The following is a 13,114-nucleotide window of genomic DNA, read 5'->3' on the forward strand; positions in this document are numbered from 1 at the left end:
TGCTGAACCCAGGTTCTGAATAGCTCCGTCTCTGCTCCCCTCCCCTCCGCTCCCCCCCTCGCTGACCTACGTCCATTTCCTGCCTGATCAAATCAAGAGATCAAAATCCTTTGCTTGTAAAAATCAATCTGCTGACAAGGAAACGGTGATGATAATGACGTCACACATGATTATAAGCCTCTTGTTTAAACAAGCTGGGTGGAGGATATTCCAGGTACAATGGTACTCATTAAACAAACAGTTGCCAATTACTAATTTGGGTCAGGAAGTACAAACTCCCTCCTACAAGTGCTTTTACTTCTTTTGTTTAAAAAAAGAAAATGGTGTCACAAGATCGTCACTATCACGAGAAACCCATTAGTAGTGGTCTCTATTAGAGTAGACAGCTAAACCAAGCATCACCTGTTATAGTAGTTGTCTTCCTCTTCAGACATGCTATTCTTAAGGAATTCTTTTAAAGTACAAGTATTTTCCAGCCACTTGATGAGTCCCAGTCTGGAACAAAAGAAATCAAGAGATGCAAACAAGTAGCTCAGAGTTGAACTCTAGAGGAACACCACGCATCGGAAGCAACATGTTCATGCTAAAAGAAGGTTGAAAGTTACCAATTTAAATATACTCTGAAAAACAGTTTCCAGACAAAGTGATTTCAACGTTGTTTAAAAGAAAAAAAAATTAAACCAAGACCCAAGGCACTCTGAACCAGAATACAGCACACAGAAATCTCACTTTCCAACAGCAATAGGTATTAACATAATGATTTCTGTCCCTTCAAGCTAAATGCCCACCTTGTTGTCATGGGGATGACCTGGTAAGTTTTTAACTGCATATTCCTTTGGCTACATGAAGCATCTTGGGAAAGGATGATGTTCATTACATCAAACAGCTGCTCAATACGTTGGTCTTGTCTCAGGTCTTCACCACCTTTGACAAGAAAAGGATACTCCTGCTCATCGCTGCCTCGGATTGTTATACGTTTTGGTTTCCTCAAGGATTCCATTACAGTTATCTTGGAAAAAGACGGGAAAAAGCAAAATATTTGTGAAAGAAGACCTGGCCTTACATGATCATCACTGAAATTAAGCATATCTGGCATTCCTAGATGGCATAATCAAGTGGCTCGATTACTACTAGAAAAACAGATGCCTGTTTCCTTTACGTGCTGCAAGCTGTGTACACAAGCAACAACCTCGCCATTATCAAATTCTTCAAATGGAATACGGACTCAAATTTATATCAAACAGGATTTTGACTCAAGCTTATAAACATACCCGTTCATCAAATCCAGAGATTTTTGCGTGGTACTCTGGCAGTGGTTTCCCTTTTCCATCATACTGCCCTGAAGTGGTAGTGGAAACAAAATAAAAGAACAAAGTTACACAGACTGATTGTATTTTTTTAAAAGTGTGTTTAAGAACAGAACACGCTTCCTAATATTTTGTCAAATTGATAGAATGATGCCTATGAAGAAAATATTTTAAAATGCATAAAAATCCATCATACACATCATATAATTTTATCTGTGAATTACTAATAAATATTCTTTCCTTCTTAAGCTGTTAGAATTGCAGCTGTTAGTGGTTCAGGAGGCCACAACCTTTTTGAACTAGATTTAAACATATATTAGATTTATATACCAGATTTCCTGGATTCAGGCCTTTTAAATTTTTGATACTATTTTAAAAATTAGGACTACAGCTTAAGAACAGATTTAAGAGATGATGAATGAACAGATTTATTTCAGATGAAAATCTACCCCTGCCAGAAAGAAGGGCCATAGAGCCAACAAAAGAAGTAGAGCTCAAGAGTAGCAACTTTCTTCTACAGGACAGGCCACCATTGACACTGAAGGGGAACGTACCAGGAATCTCTAGTTCGCTCCTCAAGAACTCAGCTTTGAATTCACTCATCCACGGTGAACATTCTTTCAGGTTTCCAGGTTCCTTATGGTTTTTGTTCATTTTTGAGACGAGTGAAGTTGCAATCGCTTCGAAGTCACTAGCCTTCATATCCAACAGTTCTAAACCACCTTTTCCAAAATGATGTTCCAAGTCCTTCCCAAAAGCCTGAGGTTTATTTATAGAAAGGAACCCTGTTAACACAGTGCTAGGAAGTCCCCAAGAACACCAAAACGGTACCTTCCTATCTACACACACAGCTTCATCTGAGCTCCCAAAACATATTAATCATCCTTCCACTCCAGTTCTTTTTTTCCTCTCCATTATTTCTACTCTGACAGAACTTTTTCACTCCCTGTTTGGTAGACCTACAGCTATCATCAACAGAAATATCTACATTTCACCAATCCAGTGATATCAAAGATCTGTAGAATTAGATCATAAACCTTTTTGCCATATCAAAATCAGAAGCTTCTCCCTCCTTAACTCCTCCAGCTGCAGTTTGATTCTGAGTGAGCACATCAATAACGCTGCTTGTTAAAACTTAATACACGTACTTCATCTGCTTACAAAAATTTAAGAAGAGCTAGTAAAATATTAATATAAAATACAAATATTTAAATTTGTACCTATTACACAAATACAAATTCCATTATGAAGCTAAATAAAGGATTATTATCAGAACATTTAATTGATGTCCCAGTCTTTAGATGTTACAAACTTTCAAACTGCTGCAACAAAACCCAAAAAACTCAACTGTTCAATTTACAAATGGTAAAAAAACCCCAAACGGATAAGTTAGTTAACCTTTTTTTCCCCCCCCTAGAACTTGAATACTCTGTGCTTTATGGGAGGTCTGGGTTTTTTGTTTGTTTTGTTTTGTTACTGTCTTACTTTTTTTTTTTTTAAACTAGCAGCAACCATACTACATAGCAAGCAAATACAGCCTATCTAGTTTTATATATACCTTTTTTGCTAACCAAAAGATACACTACGTGTATATGTACTGCATGTCATATTAGCTTCATGTATTAAGAGAATTTTTTGCATCATGTTAGCAAATGTCAATTTCAATGTTTTATTTACTACCACATTTATTATTCATGACTTGCTTTGAGATAATTTGGATGTAAAATGTATAAAACCATATTTTGAAAGTATTTTAAATATCCTGATAAAGGAGAACTGCGAAGACATTTCATGGTGACCCATTTAATAAACAAAGTAAGTATTATCTGCAAGCAGTTAACTGAGTTGACTTCTTGTCTTCGTAATTCAAGGTTCTAGAAAAAAAACAGATGTCCCCTCTTGGACCTCACTGGTATTAATGGCTTGGAAAGATATGTAAGCTCACTTGTTTTTTCAATGCCTGATCATTTTTCTCCCGAGCTAAGAAGGACACAGCTATTTCTCTGAAGTAAATGAAAATACAGAAAATATAATCCTTCTGAAGAAGAGACTGCTACAGTCAACATCTTTATCACTTTAAATCTATTTCCAGATGATCATCCCATTGGTTTCTCTGCTCTGGTCTTTTGACTTCCTTTAAAATTCAAGGCAGCAAATATTTAATAGCGTTAATACTGTATTTTAATTAACACAATCCATCAACAGTGTTTAATCTATGCATTACTGGGATTTCATGTTAAAAGTAAATGCAAGATTTTTATTGTTTAAATTACAATTGAAACCGTATATACATAATAAATATGAAGATTACAAGCCTGAAGCACTCCACATATTAGAGCAATTTTATGTGTCAGTCAAGACATACAACTTTTTTTTTTTTCCCCAGCAAGGACACTAGAAACTATAGTTACCCTTACAGCACACTTTCTTTCTCCATTAATACCGCAGCACGAGGGCAAAGAATTCAGTCTGTGTACTACCACCCTTACCCTCTTCTGCATCTGGTAGCATGTGAAAGGAATAGTGCTCTCCCTCTTCCCTTCAGAGGGGAACACCCCCGCTACCCCTTTTCCAGCATCTCCCTCGCTCATCTCTCTCTTCTGTTAATTTGGTAACAATTAAAAAAAATAAAAAATAAAAATCTCTATCAGCACTACTTGCAGCATCCTCCACTGCTGCACGTGTTTCAGCTTTTTAAAGAGCCATGGATTTTTTTTGTTTAAGTGGGCCAAAGTGCACACCAGCCGTCCCAGCTACCGAACGCTGACTGCCTTTGTCCTCGTGCTCGCTACGTCCCTTGCTGCGCTTGTACCTTGTAGGGCTCAACCTACAGCTGCTCCTCTCCCTCTACCCCCACCCCGGCAAATTCTTATCCCTGTAATCTGTTCTTAAGTTTAAAGTCATTATCATCAGAAACCAGCTTATCTTGCTGCAACATATTCAAAGGGCTTGTATTCCCCTAAACTCCCAACTGTCCTTTCCTCTGCTGTATCATCCCACCTCCTCCCAAACTCACACCTTACTTTCATCCTCCACCTTCCCTGCTCCTGGGGAAGGACCCTCCCAAGGGACACCTTAAGTTTATCTAATGCTAATGTGACATAAGAACAGCCATATGGGAGAGACCTGGATCCACCTAGCCCTGGCCATGGGGCGATGCGCATAGAGCGCAAGCATACAGCCATGCTTCTACAGGCATATCGCTCTCCTGGCCTCCAGCAATTTGCAGCTCAGGGATTTTTGGACCCAGAAGCAGGCACTTGTAAGTAAAAGCTCTCCAAGCATTTTCCCCCTCCCCGTGCTATTGTCTACTTGCTGTTTGAACCGATGAAAGCATCCATAATACCCTGCAGCAGGCATTCAGCACTTAAGTGTGTACTGAATGAGGAAACACTTCTCCCTGTTTGTTTTGAACCTGCCATTTCCACAGAATATTTACTCCATGCTTGGCACTCCTTATGCTGAGAGCCTTATTGTATCTGTCATCTTTGCGTCTTTGCGTCTTTTCCAACTGGAGGAATGCTAAAGTTGTTCCTTGCACAGAGGTTCCTCTGTACCTCCAATTATTCTTGCCGCTCTGAACCTTCTCTGGTTTCATGATATCTATGTTGAGAACTGCAGATGAGGACCACAGTGTTCAAGAAGCAAGAGTCAGAGCAGGCTGCTATGTCAATGTATAAATCCACATTTTGTTCTCTATTCTTAATAATGACTGACAGTCACTTTTCTTTCTTGACTGCTCTTGAGTATTCACAGCTGATGTTTTCCCAGAATTATCACAAATCAAGATTTTCTTCTTGAATTGCAGTAGTCAGCTCAAACCCAAAGAATTTATATATGAAACTAGGGTTTGGTTGGGTTTTTTTTTGCCACATGCATCACTTTGTTTTTCTATGTTGACTTTCACTATTTTAGGTCTCAGTCAGTAAAGCCCTTTCTGTAATTCTTTATAATTGTAACTCTTCTGAATAACTTGCCCTAAATAACTTCATATCAGCAGCAAATTTGAGTAGCATAATGTAGCAAAACACCCTAAAGTGCTCATACATCCTTGGCAGCAGGGAAAAAAAAACCAAGGCCAGATTCCTGTGCAAGTTCATGGATGGTCAGAGAGGCTCAGGCCCTGAGAACCTGGCAGCGTGCGGGAAAGAGGAGGCAGAAGCTGAGCAACAGGGAACGTTCAGTTCTGTGGGGCAGTCAGAAGTGGAAGTTGAACTACAACAAGTCCATAGCTTCTAGCAAAGAAATCCCAGTCCTGCACTCCTGACTTGATCTCTCATCTCATCAAGTCCTGCAGCACCCGTAAAAGCTGTGATCTGTTCCCCTCTTTTGACTCTCTAGTGCCTTCTAGAAAAGCACACAATGCCAACACTGCTCAGTAATCACACATACCTGAATAAACCTCTTCCTCAGCAATCCAAGGCCAGGAGCCTCTAAGTTTCCCAAATTCTTGTACATTCCTTCGTACATTCCCTTAAGCTTATTTTTATTCCTCTGAGCTTTTACCAGCTCATTTTTGACATCCTCAACCCAATCCTGCAAAGAGAAGGAAACAGATGAGTGCTGAGAAAAAAAAATTACTGACCTTCGCCCTTTGGTGATCTGCTCAGATTACATTTAGGTTACCATATTTACTAATAGTCAATTAATGTGTCTTTTGACAACCACAAGAGAAATCAAAAGGCTATAGAAATATATGCCTTTCATGCTGTCTCTTGATAGAATGTTTCTACTTTATTAACATAATTATGTTTACTACCACAATGTCTGGTGTAAACTAAGAAAGCCCCTATGGGGCCAAGAGCGGTACCAAAGACAAGACGAGAATCGTTTGGACAACAGGGTCAGAACATAGACAGAGAAGCCCAGCAGAGAGCTGGGAAAGGGCATAAGAACACAAGTAGTCAGAAATTATAGAGATTGCCGCAAATGAGAATTCTGTAACAGTTTCAGAATGATGAAGGAAGACTGATCATGGGGCAGGACAGAGACCCTGAAGGAGAAAACTGTAAGGGGCCAGTGCAACACAGCCAGCTGGCACAAAGGAGGGAGACCATCGCCAGCAAAAGATGCTGACAGCACCTCAACATCATCACCAGTTGACTCTGGGTTGAACTGTATCCTGCAGCTGTGGCATCAACCGAAGTGTGGCAAGCCCCACCCAGCACTCTCTTTCCTAAACAGAGGGTGAGGAACTAAGGGAAAGGAGGGGGGAAGGGAATAATAATAAAAAAACCCAACCAACAAACACACTTTACCTTAAAAAGCATTATGGGATTTGAGAGCTGTTCCAGAGAGTGGACAAAATCCTGAACTACTCCTCCTCTGTCCAACTTATTCTTGATCCTTTAAAAGAAAAAAAAGTGCATTACGACACAACAGGAACTATCATCACCACCTAGCCTGCAGATAAGCCATGGTCCAGACCGTTTGCTATATTCAAGAGCCTGGCAAAATAATCTGGGGGTAGGTAGGACTCCCCCCTCAGAACTCTCTTGTGGCCTGCATGACTGTCCTTGCCAGACGGCTCCTGATTTTTTAATTAAGTGTCCCACTATGAAAATAGCTTGGCAGGGGAGCCAAAAGCATACCTGCAACAGAAATGGGCATTAACCAGACTATACATCCTGTGACAACAGTTATTCAAGGGAAACAGTTTGTGAAGCACAAGATATTTTCTTCTTATTTTAAGAGAAGAAATTCAGCAAATGTAGCAGATATTTCAAAAAAGGCAAAAGGGCACCTAAAATTGAATTAGTGCTTCTACAGTGCTGTGTGATAAAAGTTGACTTTTGCCTGGAAGGTGCATACTGCACTCTGAATAAGTAGAGAAGAAGACAAAGAGCTGTCATTCCCCAAGAGATAATGTGCATCTATTTCACTGGCCCTCTCTGAAGTCTAAATAGAATAGATGCTTCTACCAAACACCTCTGCTCTTGCTTGGTATTACAATGGCTCTAAATGTCCAAGCTAGCTTTATCTTCATCTTTGATGGGTACCGACTCTCAGTGCTGTGATCTACTACGGTAAGAGCCTAATCATACACCGGATTTCCCTTCAGCCTCAGCATCATAGGAAAAGGAAAAAGAAACTTTGACTACCACAGAATTACCAGTAGGAAGGTCTTGCCTCTCTGTGGTGGTCTTGTTTTTCTTTGAAAAAATTCTAACTTCCCAAAGCCTGGGAACTACATGTACTCAATACCAACCTGAGTATGTCTAATACTAAGAGAGCTTACGTATTGTTTTTCCCGATGCCTTTAAATGAGAACACAGTGTGCATGGAACTACCCCCAATATTTTTCATGCCCCCTAAAGAAAACAGTTTCATTAGAAAAAATAAACAAACCTCTCCACTCCTGAATAAAAAACATACAAAAGAGCTACTCTGATCCCAAATTCACCTTTCTACAAACTCCTTGTTCTTACAACCAGTTGCGGTATCTTTGAAATAGTAACTTTCACTGCTGATCATGAAAGGGTAGATGATTGCCTGGGGATAGGCATCTGCGATCTCTTCCACAGTATGTTGCACGGCTACTGCTTCATCCTTGTCAAGTAGTGCCATCATCTGGCTAATCCAACCAATGAACTGCCAACAGGGAACTGAAGAAAGCTGCAAAAACACAGATACTGCTTTCAACTTCGGTCCTCCTCAAAAATATCAAACATAGCAAAAGCTAACAAAGCTGCTCCGTGGCCCAGCCTGACAGACAAAAACACATGAAAAGGAAACAGAGAATGTCAACTAGGCTGCAAAAAACATTTCCCAACAAAGCAGATTTTATTATTATTACTACTGCTACCACCACTAACTACTGCTGCTTAATAGGTTTTCCTTTACAAAGATTTGCAGTTTTTATACTCAAACTTGTGGCTTTTCTGTCTGGATGCAGTATAATAATTTTTGATCACCACACACAAACAACTCAGAAATTTGAAGGGATAGTTCAAACACCTTTGGGTTGAAGTCTTTATTTGCGTAAAAAAGCCAGGAAGGAGAACACTTGCACTCTTACTAGATTTTATTCTTCCTTCAACTTTAGAGAGGTTTGGGCTTGCTGACAGATATTAATTTCAGTAGAGCATCCCCCGTGAATACACTTCATGCTCACCTCACTCCAAAAGCTCTATTACTTTTGAAAGGAGTGCTACAATATATTTTCTTGTGACAGCAACAGATCAGACTCTGACTCCTTTCCTCCTGTCTCATCTCTTCCTACCTTTCTAAGAGAGTTTAAGATCAGTTTGCCAGTATTTATTTCACAGAAAGAGAGAGGACAAAGAAATGCCTGGTGAAATTCTTTTCTGGGTGAGGTTTGTTAACTGGACCTGATGTCAGGTTCTGTTTGAACCACCAGAGTTTCACTGTGGCCACAACTTGTGCGCCTCAGCTGTTTTTACTATGTTCTCGGTTTCTTGGGATAACAAAGCTGTGTTTCGGTCTCTCTCGAGTTCTTCCTCTGACAGGGAAGCGAGCTCCAGCACAACGTGCTTCCAGGGAAGCGAGCTCTGCGAGCACCAGCACAATGTGCTTGAAAACACAGGCAGGCCAAGGCAGGAACAGGCATGAATCACAGAGGACCTCTCAGCTTATCGATAGTCCCAGGACAGCAGGGAAGGCAGCGTGACTCATGGCATCCTGCTGTGGATCAGCAGTGGAGGGAGGGACAGGTTGTGGAAGGGAGTAAGAAGCTGTAGTAACCTCTGAAGCAAAGAAGGACAGGGAGCGGTGGGAGAAGTGGAAAATGAGTCCGGAAAAGCTGTTGTCTTCCTGCATACAGTAAAGCCTACAGAAATAAGACACGTTCCTCACCCTAATCCTGTGCACCTTTATCAGAGCACTTAAATTGTTCAGAAGGAAGAAAAACAGCAACACAATTTTTCTCCAGCAGCTTTCAAACTAACATTTGGAATCAGGAAAATGATGAAAAGTTAAACTCTTAAGAAAAAAGTTTCTGTCCATATGAATTAGACTCAGCAAGTTAGAGAAAAGACAAGGAACAAGGACAGGATAAAATTTATCTGATTTACCTGAAGCAAAACTTACCAGTCTAACCTCTCTGTCCATCCAACCTCCACCCCCACCTTTTAAATTCGATTTATAGCAACATTTGCTGCCAGGAAAATGGAAGCAACTAACCTCTCGTGTCACTAGACCCAATGTCTCTGCTGGATATCTTTCAATTATTTGCAGCAGTCTAGGAAATCTCAGCCTGGCTTCTCTGGAGTTCAGTTTTAAAGCTTTTATCATTTTCTCCACCACAATAGCTGGGAATAGCTGCAGATCTGCAGTGTTAATTTCTGCCAAGAGACAATAAACAAAAATTATCAGAAACACCATCACTTGTTCCGTGTCTTTGATCGTCTGGAACATTCATCTTTACAATTCAATGGTGTTTTTTTTTCCCTGGTATATTTTGTATTTTTACTTTGTTCTCCTTCCCATCTGTTTGAACTGCACACATCAGCAACACATGTACTTGGGGACTGTAAGGATTAGCTTTATCGGGAAGCTGCATCACTGCCGGTATCTCGCCTGCTTTAAACACTGCACTGCTGTGGTCTGGGAAGGAACAAGGGAAGCATCTGCTGAATGTGATATATATCTCACAAGTGAGAGGGAGACTATGAGTGATTCACTGCAACCAAAGCTAGCAGTAATAGTGTGGGGGGGGAAGGAATATAAATACTGTTGAACTGGAGGACCAACTGTTTCATTTAAATTCAAGCTGTGTTGCTCAGGGAGACCTCCTGGGTATCACAAGAGCTCACATATCATGGATAAATTCACCTCACATGCTTAGGAGAAATCCTAACTAACCAAGCAAGCCTTCCTCTTCCCTACGCAGATGCTGGTCGCAGAAACCAACTAGAGTCATATATGCGTCGATAACTCCCATCACATCTACATGTTCCATGGAGTGGGACTGCACCTCCTCTTCGGACTTCCTTGCGGCACTGCTGAAACATTGAAAAGCCTGCTTGTTCAGACCCGCCAATATCTGAAATTCAACCACAAGAGAAAAAAAGACCCGTTAGCAAGTAGCATTCAACAATTCTTTCTGAAACTGGAACTTGGTTGCAGGTCTGGAGTAGATAAAACTAACTGTATTAGATGTTTTGAGGAGCTGACAAAAAGGAAAAAAATTGGGATGTTATTTCTAGCAGTAATTTCCAGAACTTTAAATTTCCATAATTTTAATTTCCACAATTTTCAATGGAAAAATATAAACCACACTTTTAACTTAAAGTAGTCTCTGTAAATGTTACGTGAAATTTTTTTAACTGCAAAAAAGTTAATGTTACTACAGCTTCCACAAACAGTTAACAAAACACAATTAAAAATGCTATTTTTTTCGTATTAAGACATATCTGCAACATCTGCATAACAGCTATACTTAGAACTTATTGCCAACAAGTTTACTAACCTCAGACACTGTAGCTATTGTAGTTATTAAACAAAATACAAAATTGCTGCAGAAACAAGTTGGAACAACTGAAAAATGCTGTAACTGAAATTAAACAGTTTGAATTTCAGGTAGGTAGAGGGAAACTACCAGGGTCAGAGTACTGCTTAATACTAAGCTAAAATAAGGCTAAGCTCCTTAATTTTATAGAAATATCTGGTATACCAATCTGACTGATGTGGCACAGAAGAGCTTTTATGCTCATCTTTTAGATTTCCTTAAGAAGAATGCTCTTAATAATTAGCTAATAAATGAAGCTTAAGCTTTTGCTCAAGTTTCTACACACCTGAAATTTTTTTGCTGGAATCTCTTCTTTATCTGCTTTTCTTTAACAACCATAAAAACACAAATTAAGAACAATTTTTCGCTGTTTAATACTGATATGGTTCATATCTAAGAGTCTTCATAGTGGCTTTACAAATTAATAGAAATAAGTACTTCAAATTCTTAATCAATTTGACAGACAAGAAGTCAGTGCCACAGCATCTGGGACAACTGATAACATATACGGTTTCAGATGCAGCACAGTGTCACAGTATTCTTCCAATGTACACCTCCCCCAAAAAACCAAAGATGACCTGCGTATGTTCTGTCTTACAAACCCCTCTCCTCTCTATCACTAAAATTATTTAGATAAAATAAACTATCAGTATCATTTTCAGTATTACAAAGATCTCTTTATGAAATAGGATAGTCTGACAGCATGAAGCAGCTCAGAAATGGTCAGCTGAAATAAAGGCATTCTTTGAGGATCACGTTCCCAAGCCCTGTCCTGCCACCGTGCATGCAGGTGCTATGACTACGTCTTTCCCCTCCACGCAAAACGCAGGAGTATAGAAACACAAGAACACTCTCCCAATTAAAAAGGCTACAGTGGTGCAGAACTCCAGGAAAGTAAAAACCAGACAAATAGCAACCACATCGGGTTTTGTTTGGGTTTTTTTCTTCCCCTAGCTGGTGTTCCTGGACAAATCACTGCTAATAGCAGACGGGTTTCACATTCTCTGTATCTGTCCATATCCATCACTACCTACTGAAGTAGTGATTACGATACTGAAATACCTAAAAGCTTTTCCCCTCTTATTTACCTTTTCAGGACTCTCAAGACTTTCTCCTGATAGTACTGATATTTTTCCAGCTTTTTCTTCCTCGATTTTCTCAAGACATCTTGGATCCTGACTAAGAGCATTGGCCATGATGTGGTACGTAGTACCCAGAAGAAGCTTCTGGTTTCGGAAGGCCACTATGTTCTTGCTAAGATAGTCTGATTTGGTATCTTCTGTTGGAATTCAAAAACAAAGTTGGTAATTTGACAACAAAGCTGCTTTGTATAATAAACAAAGTGAAGCAAAGAGAAAGCTGTTACCAAGCAGGGAGATGTTTTTTAGCACTGAGAGCACTCGTTCAGGACAACTCTGGTTCCGGCTGCAACTATGTGTAAAGCGACAATAGGCATAACTCCACCTCACCAGCCAGTCTTCCCTTGTTTTGGCTTCTTTGCGTAGGTCTTTCAGAAGCTTCTTGGCAACTGAGAAGCTGTTCTATATTCAAATTAAGACAAAACTTTCAGATAATATATCCAAAGAGGAAACAAAACCTTTCTGCAAGCAAATTAACGGATGTGAATATTTAAGTAATACAAGTAAAGCTACAATAAGACGAAGAGAGGTCCACTCCTTGTTGGGTCTCACATTCAAAACCAGATTTGTGTTAAGGGAGAAATTTGAAAAGAAAGAAAGAAGAACGGAGATTTGACAAACTAAGGAAATAAAAATAATTCTATCTGCATGACTGAACAGGCATTAATTGTTCTGCAGTGCAAACACATATAGTCAATGTAACTTCTTTACAACATCTTTAAGCAAATAACTTATGTTTGTGTTCTGCTGAGAAGTTTCATGTAAGTAACATTAAAGAAAATCTTATTTTTTATTTACCTCTTTAAGAAGAGTGTATAGTCCACACAGCACTAATGTTATATTTGGTTATTACAGTGCTTAAAATAAAATTTGTCACTGACTGCAGATTTCTGCAGCATCTCAGAAGATGAGGGAGACCTCGACTTAAATATTATTCATTTTGTCTCAAGCTTTAAACACTAAAGGCCCATTATCAAGGATGGCTACATTTCAGTCATTGTAACAGTCACATCCAAAACAAAATTTCTAAGTCACTCAGCATTAGTTCTTTATAGAAATGTTAAGCTAGCAGCATTAATGAAAACCATAAAAAAAAATACGTTTCAGCATTACTGATGGAAGTAAATTATATTGATTCAACCTGAATTTGATTTGTTTTCTTGTACAGAAGAGATTATTTGCAAATGAGAAAGCATAAT

The 13,114-nt window shown here is 39.4% G+C and overlaps 1 protein-coding gene across 1 annotated transcript in view; it reads right to left on the reverse strand.

The window, feature by feature from the left end:
• The window catches only part of PRKDC (protein kinase, DNA-activated, catalytic polypeptide), an 85,135-nt gene that overhangs the window by 5,916 nt on the left and 66,105 nt on the right, over positions 1-13,114 (reverse strand). Inside the window, exons 71-81 of the mRNA XM_009881122.1 lie at positions 12,143-12,317; positions 11,865-12,055; positions 10,131-10,311; positions 9,450-9,610; positions 7,711-7,922; positions 6,566-6,653; positions 5,700-5,843; positions 1,862-2,066; positions 1,272-1,339; positions 789-1,009; positions 403-495 (exon numbers count right to left, since the gene is read on the reverse strand). Of these exons, the coding sequence (XP_009879424.1) occupies positions 403-495; positions 789-1,009; positions 1,272-1,339; positions 1,862-2,066; positions 5,700-5,843; positions 6,566-6,653; positions 7,711-7,922; positions 9,450-9,610; positions 10,131-10,311; positions 11,865-12,055; positions 12,143-12,317 (1,739 nt within the window). The remainder of the gene's footprint in view (positions 1-402; positions 496-788; positions 1,010-1,271; positions 1,340-1,861; positions 2,067-5,699; positions 5,844-6,565; positions 6,654-7,710; positions 7,923-9,449; positions 9,611-10,130; positions 10,312-11,864; positions 12,056-12,142; positions 12,318-13,114) is intronic.

This window comes from Charadrius vociferus, unplaced genomic scaffold, assembly GCF_000708025.1.
Source record: "Charadrius vociferus isolate BGI_N301 unplaced genomic scaffold, ASM70802v2 scaffold23, whole genome shotgun sequence".
Lineage (NCBI taxonomy): Eukaryota > Metazoa > Chordata > Aves > Charadriiformes > Charadriidae > Charadrius > Charadrius vociferus.